The sequence below is a fragment of the Macaca mulatta genome, chromosome 3, assembly GCF_049350105.2.
Source record: "Macaca mulatta isolate MMU2019108-1 chromosome 3, T2T-MMU8v2.0, whole genome shotgun sequence".
In the NCBI taxonomy this organism is placed as follows: Eukaryota; Metazoa; Chordata; class Mammalia; order Primates; family Cercopithecidae; genus Macaca; species Macaca mulatta.
The window spans coordinates 89,477,982-89,504,092 of NC_133408.1; the positions used below are offsets into that span (position 1 = coordinate 89,477,982).

The 26,111-nt window shown below is 39.3% G+C and overlaps 1 protein-coding gene across 1 annotated transcript in view; it reads left to right on the top strand.

Moving 5' to 3' along the window:
* The window catches only part of VPS41 (VPS41 subunit of HOPS complex), a 187,846-nt gene that overhangs the window by 10,411 nt on the left and 151,324 nt on the right, over positions 1–26,111 (top strand). The window contains exon 2 of the mRNA XM_015133685.3: positions 945–983. Within this exon, the coding sequence (XP_014989171.1) occupies positions 945–983 (39 nt within the window). The remainder of the gene's footprint in view (positions 1–944; positions 984–26,111) is intronic.

Below are 26,111 nucleotides of genomic sequence, written 5' to 3' on the forward strand. Positions count from 1 at the left end.
TATCCTGCTATCCAACTTGTATTGAGTAATATATGCGTCTGATCTTCCTTAAAATGTTCTTTTTTTTCTTGAAAATATATTAGTTATATCTAAAATGTCCTTGCCCCATTTTTTCTTGTTCTTTGTTTGTCTCATGGATTGTTGTAAAGTGCTTACATTCAGTGTCAGCATATTAGTTGTAACCTTTTATTGCTATTGATATCTATAAGTACGTTAAGTAAATCTTCATTTTGCTGACCTCTTTGAGGATGCATGGTATCAGCAGATTCTCTCTTTCACTGGACAGGTGAGAGATTAGCAGGATCAAGTCAATTTTTCCCTTTTTGCTTTGTTTCCTTCAGAGCAGCAAGATTCATTGTCTAGCAAGAGGGAAACTGTGTTAAATGGCGGAATTTGTCTTAGTGGTAATGGTTTAAAGAGTGCATGTAAATTATACAGCTAGTTTACACAGGGTCTGATAGGTACCACTGCAGGAGATTCTTTTTAAAAAGCTGTTTTAGCAAGACAATCATTTTAACTCAACCAGATTAATAGCATGATAATTAATAACACAAGAGCTTTTCAGTATAAAAATTGGCTTGTAGATAACATGAGATGGCAGTTTCCTCTTGCCTTCTGAGATTAGTGAGGCTGCTTTGCCAGATGGGTTTCCATTATTAACAAGGGAGAGAGTCTTCCAGGGCCTCAGATGACAAGTTCCTGGGGTAATTTGTTTACCTGTTAACTCTTTGAGGGAAAGCAGCAGGATCTGCCTGCCAGGGTGTGGAGAAGTTGTAGGAGACACGTGAAAGTCAGAGCATGTGGTCCTCTAAAGAACAGTTTTAGATTCTCTTCCAAAAAGGGCAGATGGGTGGTGATAGGAACACAAGGATTCTTTCCCCTTGCAAATGATTGTTATTCTTTTATCATCTCTTCTGACCATTTTCTTTTTCTGTGCTTTGTAGGAAACTGGGTCCCTTGAAGAATCTACAGATGAGTCTGAGGTAAGGTGGTGACTCAGGAGCCCTCGGATTTGTAGCTCACCACGTTGTTCTCTTGAGTTGCGCTGCTTTGCTAAATGCAACATTCGCAGGGGCTGAGGGTGTAAAGCAGGGCCGTAGGTAACTGAGCCGTGGGGAAGAGCTTTTAATATGCCAGTTATCTTAAAAAAGATTAAATGGATTAGCTTAAAAATTAAACAAGAAAAGGAACAAAAAGTTTTCATCTGGAACAATATTTTAACTTGAAACATGTTGGCAGTGGGAAAATTGATACAAAGTTTTAGAAATTTATCTCAACACTTTAACATCCCCCTTGCCTGCTTTTTAAAAATAGCCACTGTAGGTTTTATGATGTTTATTCTTTCTTTGTTCTTTTAATGAATGTGACATGTTTATTGGTATAATTTTTGAATCATTGAAATTGGAGTTTGCTTCTTAAAAAGGGAACTACCTTAAAAGTTGTTAGGGTGTTGTGATAAAAATAGTTTCTTAAGGAGAATAATATATGAGGAAGGACTTTAAAAAAATTATTTTCAAGTCTGCATAAGAAATGTTTAAGTGTAAGGTTTTTTTTTTGTTTCTTCTTTTTTGAGACAGAGTTTTACTCTTGTTGCCTAGGCTAGAATGCAATGGTGCAGTCTCAGCTCACTTCAACCTCCGTCTCCTGGGTTCAAGTGATTCTTTGGCCTCAGCATCCCAAGTAGCTGGGATTACAGGTGCCCGCCACCATGCCCAGATAGTTTTTGTGTTTTTAGTAGAGACAGGGTTTCACCATGTTGGCCAGGCTGGTCTCCAACCCTTGACCTCAGGTGATCTCCCTACCTCAGCATCCCAAAGTGCTGGGATTATAGACATGAGCCACTGTGCCTGGCCCAAGCATAATGTAATTGGCTTATCAGTTTTCCAGATGGACTCAGAAGAAGTACATTTTTCCTTTTAATATTTTGTTTCACTCAGAGAAATGAAAATGTACCTGTGATAACCTGGAAATACACACTGACATGACTCTAGCCATGATAATCTGTTACATTTGGGTTGATATTGCATAAGCTTATGTGATTTTTGTTGCTTTTCCAAGGAAAAGTTGGGCTTGTGCATGTTTCTGTAGAGAACAGCTTATATATCAGGGATGTCCAATCTTTTGGCTTCCCTGGGTCACATTGGAAGAAGAAGAATTGTCTTGGGCCAGACATAAAATATACTAACAATAGTTGATGAACTAAAAAAAATTGCAACAAAAAATCAAACAATGTTTCAAGAAAGTTTATGAATTTGTGTTGGGTCACATTTAAAGCCATCCTAGGCCACTTGTGGCCTGTGGGCCATGGGCTATATATTATGTCATTGCGTAGTCATGGTTTCTAACATTTTCATTGATAAGGACTTCCATTACTGTGGGGCTCCTGGTAAGGCATTTCTGAGTTTGCTTATAGATAGGGTATATTTGTTAATTTCTCGTAGAGTATTGAAAAGCATTTTAGGTTACCTTATTTTAGAAATCTCTGGTTAACTAAGATTCCAGTGTTCTTAGAATCATTGGTACGGAATCATACAGTGTTGGAACTCTGTCCCGGAATTTCATATGACAGGTGAGGAGGGTGTTGGCAGCCACCTAAATCTAAATCTTTCCACACATGCTCCAAATACTAAACAGCTCAACAAGGAGAGCAAATAAAAGCACACACAATCTAGGCCTTCCAGTATGATTAGCAAATGGGGAGTAACACAAACTTCAGTGCAAGTGGAGAAATAAACATCCAAAGCCAGCAGAATCGGCTCTGGAGTTGACACTGGAGCTGACAGTCAGATGGAGACTGGGTAGAAATGAAGAGAGTACAGCTGAGACCCAGCCAAGGCAGAATGCACATAAAAATCATGCTTAGTGAGAAGGGGGCCCCATTCTTAGTGGGGAAATATGAGAACAGATGTGAGACTTGGTAGATTTGGAGAATTTAAAGAAAGGAACTTGAAAGTATATGGGACTTTAGGTGACAGAGTTGGATGGTGTTGCTTTTGGGAGAGTTGGGGGCGGCATCCCTTAGAGGCTTGGCAGTGAAAGAAAAGGACAAAGCAGAGGAAATTAAGGGTGCCCAGAGACAAAGAACATCATCAGATCAGGAGACTTACTACTCACCACGAAAGGATGCCACTTAGAAAAGAAAATGCAGAAACCTGGTAAACCACACAGATGCCTCACCCCTTCTTCCCTAGTAGCATCTAGTACTGCTATCCAGGAAAATCCAAGTCATTTAAAAATGAATTGAAATGACAGGTAACATCCATAAAAAGCTGCTATAGGAAGAAAATAGAATCAGAAAGCAGAAAACAATAACATAACACTCCATCGTGAGTAGAATATCTATCAACAAGCATTTGCAGATACAATAAACTACCTTAACATGTTTTTTGTTTTGTTTTGTTTTGTTTGTTTTGTTTTCTTTTTTGAGACAAGTCTCACTTTGTCACCCAGGCTGGGGTGCAGTGGCACGATCTCAGCTCACCGCAACCTCGACCTCCCAGGTTCAAGCAATTCTCATGCTTCAGGCTCCTGAGTAGCTGTGATTACAGGTGTGTACCAACACGCCTGGCTCACTTTTGTATCTTTAATAGAGACAGGGTTTTGCCATGTTGGCCAAGCTGGTGTCAAACTCCTGGCCTCAAGTGATCTACCTGCCTCGGCCTCCCAAAGTGTTGGGATTATAGGCATGAGCCACCGTGCCTGCCCACAGTAAAGTACCTTAAATCAGATATTTAAAAACTATATTAGAAATGGACAAAGAAACTAGGAAGTTAGGGAATGAGAGTTGGCCAAACTGAGGAGAGAAATGGAAGGAAAAGGTAGTTATTTTAAGGTTGAGGAAAGTGAGACCCAAATGTGGCCTGATTGTCTAATGTCCTACAGCTGATGAGTGGGAGAAAGGGATTCCAACTCTGGGCTCTTTCCATTGTCTTGCTGTCTAGCCTCCAGTGCCTGCTGCTTTGGATAGTGCTAAAGGACTGGAGGTGGACCCTCATTTGTCACTTGGCCATACCTTGTGGTTTTTGTGTGACCTGGGCATAGCGCTTACCTCCTGTATTCTTCAGTTTCCTCGTGTGAAAAATGGGGCTTGTTGCTTGCCTTGTAGGGTTGCTGTGAAGATTACATATGATTAATATTCATAAAGCATCTTGTATAGAGCCTAGGACATGGGAAGCACTTCCTAAATATTAATGACCTTCAGTTTATATTTTAGATATTGTCATGGTGGCTCATTTTCCAACTTGGTGCTTCAACCTGAGGGCTTAGAGAGATTCCTCCCCCACTTCTCCCCGCCTGACCTCCGCACCCCCGCCGCCACTAGCTCTATGAAAGCAGTTACTCTTCTAGATACTACCGATTCTACTGAGTTTATGGACCAGCAAAGTAGTCAGAATGTTGACAGACCAGGTTTAGGCCTTGTAAGTGTAGTAAACCTGTTTGCAGTTGAGCCTTTGAAGACTTTGGAGTTTTTTTACTCAGTTTGAATCACTTTCCAGTTCCAGGAGCAATATTTTGAGACACCGCTCAGTCTGCCAGAGAATCCTCCTTCATCCATTTCTTTGTTCTCTATTATCTCTTCTCATTATGTTTTGTAACTGTTAAACTTTTTTTGAAGGACAGGCATTTTCCTTATATAGTTCTACCTTTTCCTTATTCAAGTGCTAGGATAATTTCCATTTCCATAAAGAATAATGTGTAGTGTTTTCAACCATGTAACAGTTTATATATCATTTTATGAAATGCTGCATTTCATGTAAACTGTGCTTTTATAGTATATCAGGAAGACTTTTAAGTTTATCTGAAGGTCTTATTTTGATATATGTTTGGGAAAAGAATATTGTCTACCTAAAACTGGCCATATGTTTTTCTTTACTCTTGAAAACTGCAACCAAATGAAATGAAATTGTTGAGTTAGTATTATTAATGTAAAGGAAAGTGGTGTATATACCAATATATAATACTTTAAAAATTTTAATATATTTTGCAATTAAAGTAGAAATGCAAAATCATATTACAACCAAGATAGTTAATATGTCATTTAATAGGCTACATAGTTAAGGGTCCTGCATTTACGGTAATAATTGGTTGTTGCAAAATTCTGTAGACTAACTAAACTGGTCCTTCCAGCTAGGATTTTTTGAAAAACATGCAGTGTACTGTTTATTTCACCTTGATATTATGAGCCAGATTATTTCTTAGATGGTGTTTTATTTTGAAGAGCATAACAAAGAAGTACATTATCTTCAAAAGGATTTCACTCCTATTGTGAAGCACTAAGATCTTTTCAATACTTACGGATGATTGCTCTTGTGTACATGGTAGCATAGTGAGGTGGGAGCACAGGGGAGTGAGTGAGTGGTCAGGAATGGCTTCAGTTGGAATCTTCAAGAGTGAGTATGCCTGGAACCTTGGGAGGTGAGTCTGGGCAGCGAAGCTGGGTGTCTTTGGGAAGGAGGGAATGTATGTGCAGAGACTGAGTCGTGGAAGAGTACGTATGTATGCATGTTCAGCCAACCATGAGGCACTCAATGTGGCTGTAGTGTAGGAGGAGGGTGGGAACAATGAGGCTGGCGAAGGAAATTGGTGTGGTTGTGAAGCCCCTAATGTATCAAACCAGGAAGTGTGGACTTGATTCTGCGGCCATCAGGGAGCCACCCCAAAGCTTGATTGTTGAGGGTAGGGAAGGGTTATTGAGGGTATTGTTGGTGACAGATGAACTGGAAGGAGAGACGATAGCAGGAAGACCATTCATGAGGTTCTCATGGAAATCCCCATAAGAGATAGGAGGAATGTAGGGGTCTGGGCAAGGCAGTAGCAGAAGACAAAGAGGAACTGACTCCAAGAAGATGCTTCTTGAGTCCAGTCAATAGGAAATACAGGGTAATGTGGAAGAGATGAGCTAGATGGGGAGTCAGGAAGATTCCAGTGTCTACTTCAGCCTTGTTACAGGAAAGTGAGTCCAGTGTAAACAGTGAGAGGAAAAAGATGTTCTAATCCTGAATTCTGACCCTAAAGATTGATTTCTTTTTGTTTAGATTATTCTTTTCTTTAAAGTGGTACATTGCAATCCATTGGTGACCTCTTTTATATGGTTTTCTTCAGGCTGAAACAAATAATATGCTTTTGTATTAAATATGTTTTCAAAGAAAAGCAAATAATCAAATTAATTTCTGGGATTTTATCTTATTTTTTAAGTCCTACAAGTTACTGCTTGTTAGAGGCAGGTCTGAGCCCCCTTTGGAGCAAAGGTGTAATGGAACAAGTATTGTGTGAGAAGTCTACTCTGATGATGATGATTATTACAAAAATGAACAGTTATTTAGTATGGAAAACAGTGCTGGGCACTTTGGTATGCTCTTTAGGTATCTTAATCTGCCCTGTGACTTGGCCACCATGATCGCTTCTGGTTTACAGATGAAGACACATACTTCAAGTTTTCGGAAACTTGCAAGGCTACCCAGTTGGTAAATGGATTTGGATCCCGTAGTTTGACTCCAGGGCTCCAGCCGCTAGTTATACTGCCTTTAACTTCCTTGTGACTTTCTGATTTTAGGCCAAACTCTTCTTCTGTGTACCTTTATAGAATTTGACAGGATTAAAAAAAAAATCTTTGGAATTTTCCCTATGTATAAAAATGAAATTTTTGGGTAATATTACAGATTTTGATTTGTTCAACTTGTAGGAAAATATACCAATTTCAGAATTGCTTTCTATTCTAGAGAATAGAGAATAGTTGATTTATATATAATATTAATTGTTTAATAAAGTTCCTGTTTTACTACAAAATATATAATGCTGTTTATTTACAAAACAATTATAAAAATATTTATAAAATAATGTTAACTATAAGTGAGACCTCCTTAAAAGTACTCATTTCTATATTTAGAAATTTAGCTATAAGAGCATTCATTTCTTTGTATAATACAAAAATTTGGAAACAGGTTAAATATCCAGAAATAAGAAATTGATTAATAAAGGTTTATTCATATAATCCATATAATGGATTGTTATTCTGCCACTAACTTGATTAATGGCATTAATATTTAAGTAAAGAAAATATTCCTATGTCCTTTTTCATGCTATCTTTATAATTTAAAAAGCTTTTTATAAAAATGCCATTAAGAACAGGAGTTGACAGGCGTTTTCTGTAGAGTTCTAGGTAGTAAATATTTAAAAGCTTTGCAGACAGAGGCAATATGGCACATATTATGTAGGTATGTAACTGCAGAAGTGTAAACATCATGCTTCGTTTATGGGCTGTACAAAAACGATGCTTGACTGGAATTGATCTGCAGGCTGTAGTTTGCTGATTCCCGATTTAGGATGTGTACTGGTTTCTCTCCATCCCACAAAATCCATATATAAGCAAAGGAAAAAAGCATACAAGACCATATTATCAGTGGGACATGTGCTTTTTATTTTATTTACTATCATTATCTAAATTTTCATTTTCTAAATTTTCTATAATAAATATGCATCACTTATATACTTAGCAAAATAACTTTTTTTTTTTTTAGCAAAACATATTCATCTTTATACATATTATAGGTGTCTTCTGTATTGATGTTTGGGTTGCAGAGCTCTGGAACCCAGAATGAAATGGTATGTCTTTCCTTCCCCGTCTCAAACTCTCTAACAAGGGAGTTAGGAGAAAGATTTGGTTTATTTCTTAGCCAATTTTATTGTATTCAAGATTTTCTGTTAATATAAAGCCAAATTTGTTTGTTGTTTTACTACCCTTTTTTTCCTTGAGATATTAAGTTAAAAAAATCATTTTGAAATAACTGTATATTCACATGTAGTTAAGAAATAACACAGAGGTGGGAGGTCAAGGCGGGAGGATCACTTGAGGCCAGGAGTTTGAGACCAGCTGGGGCAGCACAGTAGACCCTGTCTCTACAAAAAATTTAAAAATTCACTTGCCTGTAGTCCTGGTTACTTGGGAGGCTGACGTGGGAGGATCACTTGAGCTCAGGAGGTTGAGGCTGCATTGAACCACGATTATGCCACTGCACTCCAGACTGGACAGCACAGCAAGACCCTATCTCTAAAAGAAAAAAAAAGGAGGAAAAACACAAAGATATTCTGAATACCCTTCACTCACTTTCCAAAGGGTAACATCTTACATAACTCTAGTATAATATCACACCAGGAAGTTGATACTGATACAAGGCACAGACCCTATTTGGATTTCACCCGTATTACATGCACTCATTTGTGTGTGCATGAGTTTGTGTGTACTTAGTTCTGTGCAGTTTTGTCATGGTAAGATTCATGTAGCCACCACTCCACTGCTGTGAAAATACAGGACAGTTTCATCACAAGGTTCCCTGTGCTCTCTTTTTGTCGTCACAGCCACTCCTTGCCGCATGTCCAACTCCTGGCAACTAGTAATCTGTTCTCCATCTGTATAATTTTGTCATGTTATACATACTATATGCATCGAACCACATAGAGTGTAACCTTTGGAAATTGGCTTTTTTTGGTGCTCTGCTAGTCTTTTAACTAGTTGTAGGTAGGCCACTCACATTTAAAGTATTGATATGTTAAGGCGTAAGTCTGCCATTTTTTGGTTTTCTGTCTGTATCCTCCGTTTTTCATTTCTCTTGTTTCTCTTTCCTTTCTTTCCTGTGCATTACTTGAGCATGTTTTAGGATTCCATCTTAATTTATAATATTTTTTAGTTACTTTGTATAATTTTCCTAGTGGTTACTCTAGGTATTGAAATATATGTACATAACTTATCACAGTCTACTGGTGTCCACAACATTTTGCCACTTCCAGTGAAGTGTGGAAACCTTACTTCCATTTAGTCCCTTTACCCTCCTTGCTTTTTAAGTGCAATTGTTTAAATATTTACTTTACGTACTTTGAGCACCACATCAGTTGGTATTGTATTTTTTGGCTCCAACTATCAAATGTCGTTTAAGAAACTCATGAAAAGAATAATCTATTATATTTACCCCTATTTTCACTCATCTCTGTGTTCTCTTCTCCTTTTTGAAGTTCTAAGCCCTTTTTTTCTGTTATCGTCTATCTCCTATCTTCTCTTCCTTTCTGTATAGAAAACTCCCATTAGCTACTCTTTAAGGATAGGCTTGCAAGTGACAAATTCTTAGTAATTTGAAATTTTTTAATATGAGAGTACCCTTTATCTTCTCTTCAGTTTTGAGGTGGTTTTTGTTTTTGTTTGGTTTTGTTTTTTAACCAGATACAGCATTTGTGGTTGGCAATTCTTTTCTTTAAGGACATAAGGTATGTTGTGCCACTTCCCTCTGGCTTCTGTCATTTCAAGTGAGAAATCCATTTTCATTTGAATTGGTGCTTCCCATAAGTAATGTGCTGTTTCCCTAGCTGTTTTCAAGATTTTTTTTTTTTTTTTTTTTTTTTTGAGGCGGAGTCTCGCTCTGTCGCCCAGGCTGGAGTGCAGTGGCGCTATCTCGGCTCACTGCAAGCTCCGCCTCCCGGGTTCCCGCCATTCTCCTGCCTCAGCCTCCCGAGTAGCTGGGACTACAGGCGCCGCCACCACGCCCGGCTAATTTTTTTTGTATTTTTAGTGGAGACGGGGTTTCATTGTGTTAGCCAGGATGGTCTCGATCTCCTGACCTCGTGATCCGCCCGTCTCGGCCTCCCAAAGTGCTGGGATTACAGGCTTGAGCCACCGCGCCTGGCCAAGATTTTTTTTTTTAACTTTGGTGTTTACAAGTTTATAAGGTCTTTGGGCATAAGTTTCTTTTATTTTTCTTATTTGGGGTTTGCTCAGCTTCTGAGATCTGTATGTTTATGCCCTTCACTAAATTGTGAAAATTTTCAACCATTTTTTCTCCAAATACTTTTTCAGTCCTATTCACTCTCCCTGTGGAACTGTGATAACATGAATGTTGGCCCTTTTGTTATTTTTTTCACAGGCCCCTGATAAATTCTTTTTTTTTTAAATTATACTTTAAGTTCTGGGTTACATGTACAGAACATGCAGTTTTGCTACATAGATATACAAGAGCCATGGTGGTTTGCTGCACCCATCAACCTGTCACCTACATTAGGTATTTCTCCTAATGTTATCCCTCCCCTAGTCCCCCACCCCGCACAGGCCCCAGTGTGTGATGTTCCCCTCCCTGTGTCCATGTTTCTCATTGTTCAACTCCCGCTTATGAGTGAGAACATGCGTGTTTGGTTTTCTGATCTTGTGATAGCTTGCTGGGAATGATGGTTTCCTGCTTCATCCATGTCCCTGCAGAGGACATGAACTCATCCTTTTTTAAGGCTGCATTGTATTCCATGGTGTATATGTGCCACATTTTCTTAATCCAGTCTATCATTGATGGACATTTGGGTTGGTTCCAAGTTTTTGCTATTGTGAATAGTGCCACAATAAACATATGTGTGCATTTGTCTTTATAGTAGAATGATTTATAATCCTTTGGGTATATGCCCAGTAATGGGATTGCTGGGTCAAATGGTATTTCTAGTTCTAGATTCTTGAGGAATTGCCACACTGTCTTCCACAATGGTTGAACTAATTTACTCTCCCACCAACGGTGTAAAAGTGTTCCTATTTCTCCATATCCTCTCCAGCATCTATTGTTTCTTGACTTTTTAATGATTGCCCTTCTAACTGGCGTGAGCTGGTGTCTCATTGTGATTTTGATTTGCATTTCTCTAATGACCAGTGATGATGAGCATTTTTTCGTATGTCTATTGGCTGCATAAATGTCTTCTTTTGAGAAGCGTCTGTTCATATCCTTTGCCCATTTTTTTGATGAGGTTGTTTGCTTTTTTCTTGTTAATTTAAGTTCTTTGTAGATTCTGGATATTAACCCTTTGTCAGATGGATAGATTGCAAAACTTTTCACTCATTCTATAGGTTGCCTATTCACTCTGATGATAGTTTCTTTTGCTGTGCAGAAGCTCTTTAGTTTAATTAGATCCCGTTTGTCAAGTTTGGCTTTTGTTGCCATTGCTTTTGATGTTTTAGACATAAAGTCTTTGCCCATGCCTGTATCCTGAATGGTATTGCCCAGGTTTTCTTTTAGGATCTTTGTGGTCCTAGGTCTTATGTTTAAGTCTTTGATCCATCTTGAGTTAATTTTTATATAAGGTGTAAGGAAGGGGTCCAAGTTTCAGTTTTCTGCATATGGCTAGCCAGTTTTCCCAACACTATTTATTAATTAGGGAATATTTTCCCCATTGCTTGTTTTTGGCAGGTTTGTCAAATATCAGATGGTGGTAGATGTGTGGTATTATTTCTAAGGCTTCCATTCTGTTCCATTGGTCTATATATCTGTTTTGGTATCAGTACCATGCTGTTTCGGTTACTGTAGCCTCGTAGTAAAGTTTGAAGTCAGGCAGCGTAATGCCTCCAGCTTTGTTCTTCTTGCCTAGGATTGTCTTGGCTATGCAGGCTCTTTTTTGGTTCCATATGAAGTTTAAATTAGTTTTTTCCAATTCTGCGAAGAAAGTCAGTGGTAGCTTGATGGGGATAGCATTGAATCTATAAATTACTTTGGGCAGTAAGGCCATTTTCACGATATTGATTCCTCCTATCCATGAGCATGGAATGTTTTTCTATTTGTTTGTGTCCTCTCTTATTTCCTTAAGCAGTTGTTTGTGGTTCTCCTTGAAGAGGTCCTTCACATCCCTTGTAAGTTGTATTCCTAGGTATTTTACTCTTAGTAGCAATTGTGAATGGGAATTCACTCATGATTTGGCTGTTTGTCTGTTCTTGGTGTATAGGAATGGTTGTGATTTTTGCATATTGATTTTGTATCCTGAGACTTTCCTGAAGTTGCCTATGAGCTTAAGGAGATTTTGGGCTGAGACAATGGGATTTTCTAAATATACAGTCATGTCATCTGCAAACAGAGACAGTTTGGCTTCGTCTCTTCCTATTTGAATACCCTTTATTTCCTTCTCTTGCCTGATTGCCCTAGCCAGAACTTTCAATACTATTTTGAATAGAAGTGGTGAGAGAGGGCATCCTTGTCTTGTGCCGGTTTTCAAAGGGAATGCTTCCAGTTTTTGCCCATTCAGTATGATATTGGCTGTGAGTTTGTCATAAATAGCTCTTATTATGTTGAGATATGTTCCATTGATACCTAACTTATTGAGAGTTTTTAGCATGAAAGGCTGTTGAATTTTGTAGAAAGCCTTGTCTGCATCCATTGAGATAATCATGTGGTTTTTGTCGTTGGTTCTGTTTATGTGATGGATTACGTTGTTGATTTGCATACGTTGAACCAGCCTTGCATCCCAGGGATGAAGCCAGCTTTATCTTGGTGGATAAGCTTTTTGATGTACTACTAGATTCGGTTGGCCAGTATTTTATTGAGAGTTTTTGCATCGATGTTCATCAGGGATATTCGTCTAAAATTCTCTTTTTTTGTTGTGTCTCTGCCAGGCTTTGGTATCAGGATGATGTTGGCTTCATAAAATGAGTTAGGGAGAATTTCCTGTTTTTCTGTTGATAGGAATAGTTTCAGAAGGAATGGTACCAGCTCCTCTTTGTACCTCTGATAGAATTCGGCTGTGAATCTGTCTTGTCCTGGACTTTTTTTTGGTTGATGGGCTATTATTGCCTCAATTTCAGAACCTGTTATTGGTCTATTCAGAGATTCAACTTCTTCCTTGTTTAGTCTTGGGAGGGTGTATGTGTCCAGGAATTTATCCATTTCTTCTAGATTTTCTAGTTTATTTGCATAGAGGTGTTTATAGTATTCTCTGATGGTAGTTTGTATTTCTCTGGGATTGGTGGTGATATCTCCTTTATCATTTTTTATTGTGTCTATTTGATTCTTCTCTCTTTTCTTCTTTATTAGTCTTGCTAGTGGTCTATATATTTTGTTGATCTTTTCAAAAAACCAGCTCCTGGATTCATTGATTTTTTTTTTTGAAGGGTTTTTTTGTGTCTCTATCTCCTTCAGTTCTGCTCTGATCTTAGTTATTTCTTGTCTTCTGCTAGCTGTTGAATTTTTTTGCTCCTGCTCCACTAGTTCTTTTAATTGTGATGTTAGGGTGTTGATTTTAGATCTCTCCTGCTTTCTCTTGTGGGCATTTAGTGCTATAAATTTCCCTCTACACATTTAAGTGTGTCCCAGAGATTCTGGTACATTGTGTCTTTGTTCTCATTGGTTTCAAATAAACTTATTTATTTCTTACTTCATTTCGTTGTTTATCCAGTAGTCATTCAGGAGCAGGTTGTTCAGTTTCCATGTAGTTTTGGGGTTTTGAGTGAGATTCTTACTCCCAAGTTCTAATTTGATTGCACTGTGGTCTGAGAGACAGTTTGTTGCAATATCTGTTCTTTTACATTTGCTGAGGAGTGTTTTATTTCCAATTATGTGGTCAATTTTAGAATAAGTGCAATGTGGTGCTGAGAAGAATGTATATTCTGTTGATTTGGGGTGGAAAGTTATGTAGATGTCTATTAGGTCTGCTTGTTCCAGAGCTGAGTTCAAGTCCTGGATGTCCTTGTTAATTTTCTGTGTTGTTGATCTGTCTGATATTAACATTGGGGTGTTAAAGTCTCCCATTATTACTGTGTGGGAATCTAAGTCTCTTTGTAGGTCTCTTAGAACTTGCTTTATGAATCTGGGTGCTCCTGTATTGGGTGCATATATATTTAGGATAGTTAACTCTTCTTGTTGAATTGATCCCTTTACCATTATGTAATACCCTTCTTTGATCTTTGTTGGTTTAAAGTCTGTTTTATCACAGACCAGGATTGCAACCCCTGCTTTTTTTTGGTGCTTTTCATTGGCTTGCTAGATCTTCCTCCATCCCTTTATTTTGAGCCTATGTGTGTCTTTGCACGTGAGATGGGTCTCCTGAATGCAACACACCAATGGGTCTTGACTATCCAGTTTGCCAGTCTGTGTCTTTTAATTGGGGCATTTAGCCCATTTACATTTGAGGTTAATATTGTTATGTGTGAATTTGATCCTGTCATTATGATGCTAGCTGGTTATTGCTCCCATTAATTGATGCAGTTTCTTCATAGCGTCAATGGTCTTTACAATTTGGCATGTTTTTGCAGTGGCTGGTACTGGTTGTTCCTATCCATGTTTAGTGCTTCCTTCAGGAGCTCTTGTAACATAGGCCTGGTGGTGACAAAATCTCTCAGCATGTGCTTGTCTGTAAAGGATTTTATTTCTCCTTCACTTATGAAGCTTAGTTTGGCTGGATATGAAATTCTGGGTTGAAAATTCTTTTCTTAAAGAATGTTGAATATTGGCCCCCACTCTATTCTGGCTTGTAGGGTTTCTGCTGAGAGATCTGCTGTCAGTCTGATGGGCTTCCCTTTTTGGGTGACCTGACCTTTCTCTCTGTTTGCCCATAACATTTTTTCCTTCATTTCATACTTGGTGAATCGGTTAATTATGTGTCTTGGGGTTGCTCTTCTCGAGGAGTATCTTTGTGGTGTTCTCTGTATTTCCTGAATGTGAATGTTGACCTGTCTTGCTAGGTCGGGGAAATTCTCCTGGATAATATCCTGAAGAGTGTTTTCTAACTTAGTTCCTTTCTCCCTGCGACTTTCAGGTACACCAATCAAATGTAGATTTGGTCTTTTCACATAGTCCCATATTTCTTGGAGGCTTTTTTTTTTTTTCCCACTCTTTTTTCTCTAATCTTGTCTTCTTACTTTATTTCATTAATTTCATCTTCAATCACTGATATCCTTTCTTCCACTTCATTGAATCAGCTATTGAAGCTTGTGTATGCTTCACGAAGTTCTCATACTGTGGTTTTCAGCTCCATCAGGTCATTTAAGTTCTTCTCTACACTGGTTATTCTAGTTAGCCATTTGTCTAACCTTTATTGAAGGTTTTTAGCTTACCTGCGATGGGTTAAAACATGCTTCTTTAGTTTGGAGAAGTTTGTTATTACCGACCTTCTGAAGCCTACTTCTGTCAACTTGTCAAACTCATTCTCTGTCCAGTTTTATTCACTTGCTGGCGAGGAGTTGTGTTCCTTTGGAGGAGAAGAGGCGTTCTGGTTTTTGGAATTTTCTGCCTTTCTGCTCTGGTTTCTCCCCATCTTTGTGGTTTTATCTACCTTTGGTCTTTGATGTTGGTGACCTACGAATGGGGTTTTGGTGTGGATGTCCTTTTTGTTGATGTTGTTGCTATTCCTTTCTGTTTGTTAGTTTTCCTTCTAACCAACAGGCTAGTTAACAGAAAAGGTTAACTCAGCTGCAGGTCTGTTGGCGTTTGCTGGAGTCTACTCCAGACCCTGTTTGCCTAGGTATCACCAGCAGAGGCTGCAGAACAGCAAATATTTCTTCCTGATCCTTCCTCTGGAAGCTTTGTCCCAGAGGGGCACCTGCCTGTATGAGGTGTCTTTTGGCCCCTACTGGGAGGTGTCTCCCAGTCAGGCTACCCAGGGGTCAGAGATTCACTTGAGGAGGCAGTCTGTCCGTTATTGGAGCTCGAATGCCATGCTGGGAGAACCATTGCTCCCTTAGAGCTGTCAGGCAGGGACATTTAAGTCTGGAGAAGCTGTCTGCTGCTTTTTGTTCAGATATACCCTGCCCCCAGAGGTGGAATCTAGAAAGGCAGTAGGCCTTACTGAACTGCAGTGGGTTCTGCCCAGTTCGAGCTTCCCTGCTGCTTTGTTTACACTGTGAGCATAGAACCGCCTACTCAAGCCTCAGTAATGGCAGACGTCCCTCCCCCCACCAAGCTCCCGCATCCCAGGTCAATCTCAGACTTCTGCGTTACCAGCGAGAAAAGCTCCATGGGCGTGGTACCCACTGAGCCAGGCACGGGAGGGGATCTCCTTGTCTGCTGGTTGCGAAGACCATGGGAAAAGCGCAGTATTTGGGCAGGATTATGCCGTTCCTCCAGGTACAGTCACTCACGACTTCCATTGGCTAGGAAAGGGAAATCCCCCAACCCCTTTTGCTTCCTGGGTGAGGCGATGCCCCACCCTTCTTCTGCTCACCCTCCATGGGCTGCACCCACTGTCCAACCAGTCCCAATGAGATGAACCAGGTGTCTCAGTTGGAAATGCAGAAATCACACATCTTCTGCGTTGATCTCGCTGGGAGCTGTAGACTGGAGCTGTTCCTGTTTGGCCATCTTGGAAGTGTGGACCCTTCATTTTTAAAAGCTGGTTTTCTCTCTCTCATTCAGAGGGTATGCATTCTCTTGATCTATCCTCAGATTCAGTGGTTCTGTCCTGAGTCATCTCCACACTGCTATTGAGCCCATACAGCGAGTTATGTCTTTTGGTTATTGTATTTTCTAGTTCTAAAATTTTCCTTTTTAAAAAAAAAATTCTATTTCTTTGCTGAGATGTCCTATTGTTTCATTTGCTTCAAGAGAATTTATAACTACAACAATTTTCTAATGGCTACTTTGATATTTCCAACACTGGATTCGTCTCATGATAAACATTTTAATGCAAGACAATATTTAAATCATGAAGAATCAATTGCTTCAATATTTCCTATATGCCTCATGTTGTGCTGAGTGCTTTATGTGGATTATCTTATTTAATATGGACCACAGTCCTATCAGGTAGTATATTTGGTGGGAGAGGCTGGTTATGCTTAAGTAACAGACAGTTTCTAAATTGTAGTATCTTAACACAACATTTATTTCTAAGTAGAATTAGTAGTGCAGGGAGAGGAAATTGAGCCATAAATAATATAGAAATGTGATCATTTTCTGTAGTTTTTTTTCTATTTATGGAACATAAACAATGTGCTATGGAATACATTGGTGATAGAACTGGAGACTAAAGCAGGTCTGCTTCATGGAGATAAGTATTTTTTTTCTTTTAAATCCTGCATCTTGGCAGATCACGAGGTCAGGAGATCAAGACCATGCTGGCTAATATGGTGAAACCCCGTCTCTACTAAAAATGTAAAAAATTAGTCGGGCGTGGTGGCATGTGCCTGTAATCCCAGCTACTCGGGAGACTGAGGCAGGGGAATTGCCTGAACCTGGGAGGTGGAGGGTGCAGTGAGCTGAGATTGCGCCACTGCACTCCAGCCTGCACGACAGAGTGAGACTCCGTCTCAAAAAACAAAACAAAACAAAAACAAAATCCTGTGTCTCTGAATAGGTTCTTGGTGTATTATATATTTATAAGTATATCCCACCTTTCTCAGAAGAGTTTAGAGTATTGTACAAAGAACTTTGCTATACAAACCTCAAGTTATTAGCCTAACATTTCAAGATTACAGTTGAACAGCAGAGAGAAAAATAAGAAGGGATAAAACAGGCTAAAGAGGAGTGTCAGGGAAAGAGAAGAGCACCAAATAGCAAGTGAAATGTTTTGAGGTCTGTTTCGTACCAGATGAGGGTTCCAGAGACCTTTGATTTGTGAACGCAACTGAATAGCTAAACTAGGCTTATTCTGCCTATAGTTTGTTCCATTGAAGCAAAGATTGTATGTGCGTTTTATTACTCAGAGCCCAGGCCAAGGCAGGTAATTACAGAACAGTTAATTGGTGTAGGCCAGGTGCAGTGACTTACACTTGTAATCACAGCACATTGGGAACCTGAGGTGGGAGCATTGCTTGAGGTCAGGAGTTCAAGACCAGCCTGGGTAACACAGTGATCCTTCCTCTCTACAAAAAAAGCAAATTAAAAAAAATATATATTGTGTCACCTCTGTCTTTACAATTTTTGTTAACATTATTAAATAAGCATTGCCTTATTTCTTAAACATTATAAATACATGACATTATTAAATAAGCATTTAATAACATATTAAATAAGCGTTGCCCCCTAAACAGATGTGTATTTAGTTCTGGTTTAATTCTTCCAAATACCAGTTAGGAGTTCTTAAATATGTTAGATATATAAATTTTAATAAAACCAAGTGGACTGACAAATACTTGAAATTATTAAAATAAACCTGTATGCTATTTAGTTGAATGAGAAATTAATTTTAAAATAAAATGCAATTTCTAGGTGTATCAGCCACAAAGAGAGTTCGTTTTCAGTTTTATTAAAATGAAAACCAGTCATTGTGAGAAATCAGGAGATAGCTTTTTAAATCAGGAAATGTATCACACAAAAGTCATTTATTTATCTCACCTGGTGGGTAGAACATTTATGAATCATTTATTGAAAATTAAATTGATTCTTTATGTGTATTAATTTTAATAAACAGATTTATGGCAACTAGTAACAAAAATGGTAATGCACCCTGTTATGAGATTGATTGCTGAGAAAAATGGAGCATAGGGTTATAGTGTCCACATAGCTTCCACATAGCACTTGGCTTATAAACTTGATCTTTCATTTAATGAGCTATTAATATTAACAGGTTCTGCTGATTATTGCGTCATTCAGGCATGGATAAACATTCCCTTTGAAGCATATATTGTAAAAATTATATGTTTGAAAACTTAGTAGATACTTTCTGGGGGCAAGATTTTTGAATCTTTATTACTGCCCTTTCTTAGAGATTGAAGAAATGAAAACAAGTCCCCTGGTATGATATATATTGGAGCAGAATTTATAATTTCACTACCTAGAAGAAAATTTATTTTAGGCAGTCCAAGATTGACTGGTTGATCATTTTATTCATTCAACAAATATTTATTGATGACTTTTATATCTTGGATGCTGGGATACACAAGTATTTCATGAGGAAGGGAGACAGTAAACAAAAAAACTTAAATATGTAATAAACCAAGTGAAATAACACTAGGTAAGGGGACTACGGAGTGGTCTGAGGAGTTGCTGTTTTATGCTGGGTGGTTAGGGAAGGCCTGTCTGTTCAGGTGACATTTGAGTAAATATCTGAGGAAAAAGTCTCATAGGTAAAAGGAAGAGCAGACGCTGTGCCCAGAGGTAGAGGTCATGCTGGGTGTCTTCTAGAATGTGAATGTGGCTGGAGCAGAGTGGTGGGAAATGGTGTCCAAGAAGTAATGGGCAGCTAAGAATGTTGACCCTACAGGTCAATTTCTTGTCTTTGTTGTTTTATTTTTTGTTTGTTTTTGAGAAAGAGACTCACTCTGTCCTCCAGGCTGGAGTACAGTGGCTGATCTTGGCTCACTGCAACCTCCGCCTCCTGGGTTCAAGTGATTCTCCTGCCTCAGCCTCCTGAGTAGCTAGGACTACAGGTGTATGTGACCATGTCCAGCTAATTTTTGTAGAAGTAGAGATGGAGTTTCACCATGTTGGCCAGGCTGGTCTCAAACTCCTGACCTCAAGTAATCCGTCTGCCTCGGCCTCCCAAAGTGCTGGGATTACAGGAATGAGCCACTGCGCCCGGCCCTTGTCTTTGTTTTTTACTGTAAGCTTTGTTTTAGTAGGATCACTCTGGATGCTGTTTTAAAAAATGTCTAAGGAGGATAATAAGTAGGAATAGGGGAGACCAGTGGGGAGGCTTTGTTAAAACTCTGGGCTAGAGGCGATGAAGGCTGTAGTTGCTTTTTGTTGTTAAAGTATAGCCAGTAGATTTCCTGACTAAAATGTGGGTGTGTAAGTGAAAGGGAACAGTCAAGGATGAGCAGTTGGAACGATGGGGTTGCTGTAACTGAGGTTGGGGAGGACTCTGGCTAGAGTTAGTTTTGGTGCTCAGGGTGAAGGCGGTGGTGGCAGGGTAGGTTGGAAGTTCTACTTTGCATATTTTGAGTTGGAGATGTCAGTTAGACATCCAAGTGGAATTGTCTAATAGACCTGAAAAAGAGTAGTTCAGATCTGGACTGGAGGCAGGAATTTGTGACTCAGTATTTAGATGGTATTCAAAACCATGAAACTGGATGAGATCATTTAGGACATGAGGACAGATAAAGAGGCCTGATGCCTGGACCCTGAGGGGTGCTACCACATTTTAGAGATCTGGTAGATGAAGGGAAATCAGCAAAGGAAACAGAAGAGGTAACCAGTGAGGTAGGAAGAGAACCAGGAGAGAGTAGTGCCCCAGAAGCCAAGGGAGGAACACATCTCTGGATGAAGGGCACCATCATTGTGTCAAATGCTGCTGAGAGGAGGAATGAGATGAGGTCTAGGGATTCACTGCTGGATCTGCAAAAGTGAGGCCACTGGTGATTCTAAGAGCAGTTGTGGTGACCTGTGATGGTGGGCCTTGACTGGAAGGAGCTCAGGAGAGATTGAGTTGGCACAATGTCTTTGAGGTGCCCTGAGAAATTCTTGTACTGTGTATTACAAAATGATGCAATCTAGAATGCTTGTATGGGACACGTTTGTTGAGTGACTGTTAAAGGAGATAGTGTGTATTTGGCACCTTGTCTGGCATTAAAAGGTATTCAGAAAGCATGCTGCTGCTATTTTATTATTTTCTGTCCATATGTATGCCAGGCACTTTCATGAGGGTAGGGACCCTGTCCCCAGTATCTAGTAGAACTGCTTGTCAGTGAATAAATGAATTGATTTTATTAATTCTCTCAACAATTATGTCAAGCTGGTGTTGCGTCCTTATTTTGGAGTTGGTGAAACTAGGGCTTTGAGAAGGCCTTTGTCAAACAGAAACAAGGACCACTCCTTGCCTCCTGGCTCAACCCGAGAATTGTTTTATCCCATGCCGTGTCCTCACAGGGATCAATATTTAATTTAGGAGCAAGCAAATGAGAAGTTTTTTTATTTAGCTTTGGATTTGGCTCAGGGTTTCCAACTCTTTCGCTCACCATCATTTTTATCCTCTCTGATCCTTGTATTATTCTCCGTAACAGGCAGAATAATGGTTCCCCAAAGATGTCTACATCCTAATCCCTGGAACCTGTGAATATGTCGTGTTACACAGCAAGGGAGAATTAAGGTTGCTAATCAGCTGACTTGAGAGTGAGATTATCTGGGCAGGACCAGTATAATCCTAAGGGTCTTTATAAATGGAAGAGGGAGGCAGGAGAAAAGGCTGTGATGTGGTAACGATTGAACCTGCCTTTGCTAGCTTTGAACGGGGAAGAAGGGCCCACAGCCAAGGATTGCCGGCGCTTTGGGAAACTGGAAAAGGAGAGGAAAGGGATTCTCCCACCAGTTTCCAGGGGAGGGCAGCACTGCTGACACCCTGATTTTAGCCCAGTGAGATCTGTGTCGGACTTCTAACCTACAGCATTGTACGATAACAAATTTGTGTTGTTTCACACTAAGTTTGTGATTTTTTTTTTTTACAGCAGTGATAGGAAACTAATACAGTAAATAATTTGATTGAATGACCTTGTCTCCTTAACACTTTTCATTAGGCTGCATTTCAGAGTTTTGGGAGTCAAATACAGCAAGGAAAATATACAGAAAATGGTTGTGACGGAACTGCTAATACTGTGGGGAACTGTATTTATAAAAATGTGTCTTTTCTGATGATCGTTCAAGAGTGTGTTTAAACGATCATTTCACCTGACAATTAGGACCTGATTCTATGCTGTCAAGGCTTTAAGGCATTCCTGTCTCTGCAGGCTCAAGGAATGCTATAACAAATCTAAATAACACGAAGGCTTCTTTCATCCATGAGCTATTTCAGTTTCAGTGCAGCCGTTTTTAAATACAGAGATTCACAGGCATCCATGTCATCACAGTCGTTTACTTTAGAATATGACTGTTTTCCCCAAAGACCTTGGTAGATTAAATACGTCTCTCAGAATCGTATCAGGGAGGGATGGAAGTGGGGAAACCTCTGATAGAGCTTAAGGATTTAGTCGGTTGTCATCATTTCCATCACCAGTGTTTGGGCAGTTTTGAGGGATTTGGGCTGTAATGGGCTACTTTTATGTCCTTACAGGCATCCAGGAGAGGTTCTTGGCTTAAATAGGAGATGGTAGTATTTCCTTTTACATTCCTAATAACAAGATTCACGCTTAGATGTGTGTGAAAAAAAATTTTTTTTAAATGATGTGGTAAAACAAAAAGTAATGTATCTTCATCTTTTAATAGTTTAAAACAATGAGGTAATTAGATGAGAAGTGTTACTGTTTGGTTTTATGGTCTCGTCATGTGATAGGAAGTAACTTAGAAGGGAGGCTGTGAGTTCTGCAGTGTGAAGTTGGGGTTGTAATACACCTCATGACCGTATTTTTAGTATTTGACATTCACTGGGTATTACCAGATACTGGGCTTTGTGCTTGATGTACATTTATTACATTTAATTCTTACAAAAATCCTCTGAGGTCCAGGTTATCATTTCCCTTTCATAGAAGGCAAGGTAACTGAGGTTTTAAGTAACTTGTACAGTGTATATGCACTGCATATGGTAGAACTGGCAAAATAAAAATTTTAGTTTATTTTGTGAGTGGCTCTTGATTATAAATTTCAGTAGGATTTTGGATAATTCTCTCCTTTTTCCTTAAAAAAAAAATGGCATTAGTGACCTTTATTAAGATACTTGATTGTCCTTACATCTCATACCTTTTTCAGCAGGGGTCTCCTACCCGCCGGTCCATGTGCGCAGCAAGGGAGCAAGCATTACCACCTGAGATCCATCTCCTGTCAGATCAGCTGCAGCATTAGATTCTCACAGGAGCATGAACCATACTGTGATCTGTGCATGCAAAGGATCTAAGTTGCACTCCTTATGAGAATCTAATGCCTGATGATCTGAGGTGGAACAGTTTCATCCCCAAAACAAGACCATCACCACCACCCCCACCCTGGTGGAAAAATTGTCTTCCACGAAACCAGTCCCTGGTGCTCAGAAGGTTGGGGACCACTGTCTATAGCAGCCTCTGGATTTTTTTTTCCTGTTGTTTGAATACTTCCTCCAAAAATACGATTTAGTGTGGGAATTTGTGAGATGATTCTTCTGAGCCTTCATGAAGTGCACTTTGGGTTAATCCACAGAGGAAGCAGACCCTAACAACCATCTCTGCTTGTTAGGAGGAAGGGAGAAAATGGAGGAGTGAATGCAGCTGGCCAGTCCTCACCCCTGTGAAGCTGGGCTGTTGCTGCCCATTTCTGTAGTGAAGGGGGCAGCAAAACCAGGCACACTGGGGAGAGGCCTTTGCTGGATCTGCCAGCTTTCCTTGACCCTCATCCTCACTGTTGCCCCTGGCTCCCCACTGTGGGTCGTTTCAGTGCCTCCATAGTTTCTTACTTGGGCGTGTTAATTTCTGGAATCTCTCTTTCCTCTCATTTTTATCATGTCTTCAGGGCTGAGTTGGGAGTAGGAGACCAGCAGCGCAGGTCAGCTCTCTGTCTTGGCAGAAGCTGTGTTGTGTTCTTTCTCGTCATACTGTCTTCAAATAAGACTATACCAACAAGGATCTATTTATTATGTTTTCCATTTTCTTGTCTTTTGCCTTGGCTAAAACTTCTAAATTGGTTTTGAAAAAAGCAGAAGTGATTGTTGGCACCTGTGCGTTGTTTCCTGCTCATGATGGGAATGTTTCTCTTACTTCTTGTTCCGTATCATGTTGACTTCTGATTTCAAACGGTCATTCTTGGCTCTTCATTCTTAGCTCTTTGGTAAAGAAACTTTTTTATTTACTGAAAGCTTTTTTAAGATCAGAAACAAGTGTTGAACTTTATAAATGCTGTCTGCAGTGTCTGTCAAGATGGCCCTGTGTTTTTTTTTTCTCTGCCTTACCAAATGACGTCAGATTTCCTAATGTTCAGTCTTTGTGTTTTTGCAATATTTGATCTTCAGTGTTTTCTATTAATATATGCTGGGTTTGATTTATGATATTTAGACTTTCTACATTTAAATTCCTACGTGAGATGACAGAATTATATGTATATTTTTTGTTGTTTTTGGTGTACTCTTTGGGAGTTTTGATATCAGGGTTACAAAAATGAATTTGTAAGTTTTTATATTTCCCTCATATGGGGCAGCTTAAATAAGTTGGGAATTTTCCATTCTTTGAAGGTTTTTAATAGAACTTGCTTAGCACTAGAACAGTCTGAGCCATGTACCTTTCTGCATGAGATAGATAGTACTTTAATGGCTTTTATTTTCTCACTGTTTGTTTGTGTGTGTCATATTCAATTTGTCTTTAAAAGGTACTAATGCTTGGACTTACTAATTTTTTTTCTCTGGTTTATTAATTCATTTTAGCTTTACTTTTGTTAGTTTTCTCTGGTGCCTGCAGTGCCCACCTTCCTGCTATTAGAGGTCCTTTGGTCCTGCACTGCTTAAGGCTGGACTCCCACACCATGGAGGGCACTGCCCAGGTGATAGAGGTTTAGAGTCTCAGCCTGTGGAAGAAAGATGTAGAAAGATGGTGGTCAGGGCTAAAATGTGTGAGGATTGGAGATACAGTGGGCAGAGGCTGCAAGCACAGTTCTCCTTCTGGAAAAGAGTAGCTAAGGGGTAGGACAGGGGTCAGCTCTGTGAGGCTGGGGCAGACTCAGCCCCAGTCTTGGGCACAGAGGGTTGGTGAGAGAACTAGAAATCATCTGAATACCTTTCGCTCAGGGGGGTTATGTTTCTGGAAACAAATCAGGATATGTCAGGAATTTAGATTCAACCAATGTGTCAGTTTCTCCTTGATTTTGGTAATCATTTTAATGCTTACTGCTATAGTGAGTTTTTGTCTGATTTTTCTGGGAAATTATTGAGAAACTGGAAGAGGCTTTGGTAGGGGTGGTTAGCAAGATGCTTCTTTGCACTTGGCTTATGGGATGTGCAATTGGAAATGCTTGAGAGGTATTTAATCTCTCAAACAAAATAATTTGAAGAACTTCAGCATTGTCCTTTTTCGTATAACAACATAGATTTATTAGAAATAAGTGTTAAGTTTTTCCGACAACTGAGTTTGAAGGACCTCTATTTGCTTCTACTGCTAGAAGATGGTATAGTTCCACTTCTGTAAATTTTCTATAATTCTAGTTTACAGTATTGCAAAATTGCCAGCCCTTTCCTTCTGTTTGGTGCCTCTACCTCCTTACTCCCCCTTTTACCCCTCCCTCTCTGTGTCTGCGAAGTAACACATAGTTTAGATGATCTCTGAGGTTCCTTTGGTTAATATTCTATGATTTGGATTTTCCTGTGTGGAAATCTAAATGAGAATGTCTTAGAAAAGCTGCTTACCAAACCTGGTCTGCTGTTACTACATACGTTTGTTTTCACTGGTCTTTATTAGGTACCCACAGTTCTGTTAGGTGAAGTTCAGAACAATGAAAAGGCATAAACTCTGCTTCTAAGGATCTTGTGATCACTAAGGGATATTGGCAAGAAAGGAAAAGAGGGTTATGTTGGCTTTAGTGGCGGAAATTGTCCACCTGAATGGCATAGCTTGAAGATTGGTGAGGTTATTCCATATGGCTAGAAGGAAATGAAAAGCTTATTTGCTTTTCTCATTTTTTTCCCCTTTTCTATATATTCTTATCACTTTCCCAATATAAACTAAATGATGGGAGTTGATCCTGTTTATGGTATGTGGCTTAGGGCATGGGAACCTTCACCTTATTTTTTCCTCCTTGAATTGAACATGAAATTCTAATACTACAGGGCACAGGAGAGACCAGGGTTTATGAAGACTGCATATCTTGACTGAATCTTAAGTAGAGCTCCTCAATTATTAGGGGCTCAACTTTTTCTCAGTTTTCTGGTCACTGTGTTACGGTAAAGGAAAGCAGCTTTGAGAGATAAAAATCTTAGCTCAGTGGATACAAAGTGTTGAAGAGGATGTTGAACCATTTATTTTTATAATAAATATGTTTGTTTTAGAAAATTTAGAAAATATTGGCACTAGCTCACAACAGTGATTTTTTCATTTGCTATCTTCAATAGTTACAGCAAGCCAGTGATGTGATTTCTATGATCATCCCTATTCTACAGAGGAAGAAACTGACCTTAGGGAAATTACCATTTTGGTTTTTATTCTTCTCATCTTCCCCCCATATATGCATATACATTTCTTAAATAATATTTGGATCATACAAAGCAGGTTTTATGAACGATTCTTTCACTTAGCAAGACATTGTGAGAACATTTCTTTTTGTTATTAAATTGTCTTTGAAAACAGATTTGAATGTACATGTAATATTTTATCTTGTGAAATTTACTTAATCCAGAATTTTTCAACCTTGGGGCTACTGGTACTTTGGACTGGATAATTTTTTGTTCTGGGAGAGTGTCTTGTGCATTGTAGGTTGTTTAGCATAATCCCTGGCCTCTACCTGCTAGATGTCAGTGGCACCTTTCCCCCACCCAACTGTGACAACAAAAATGACTCTAGACATTGCCAAGTAAATGTCCCT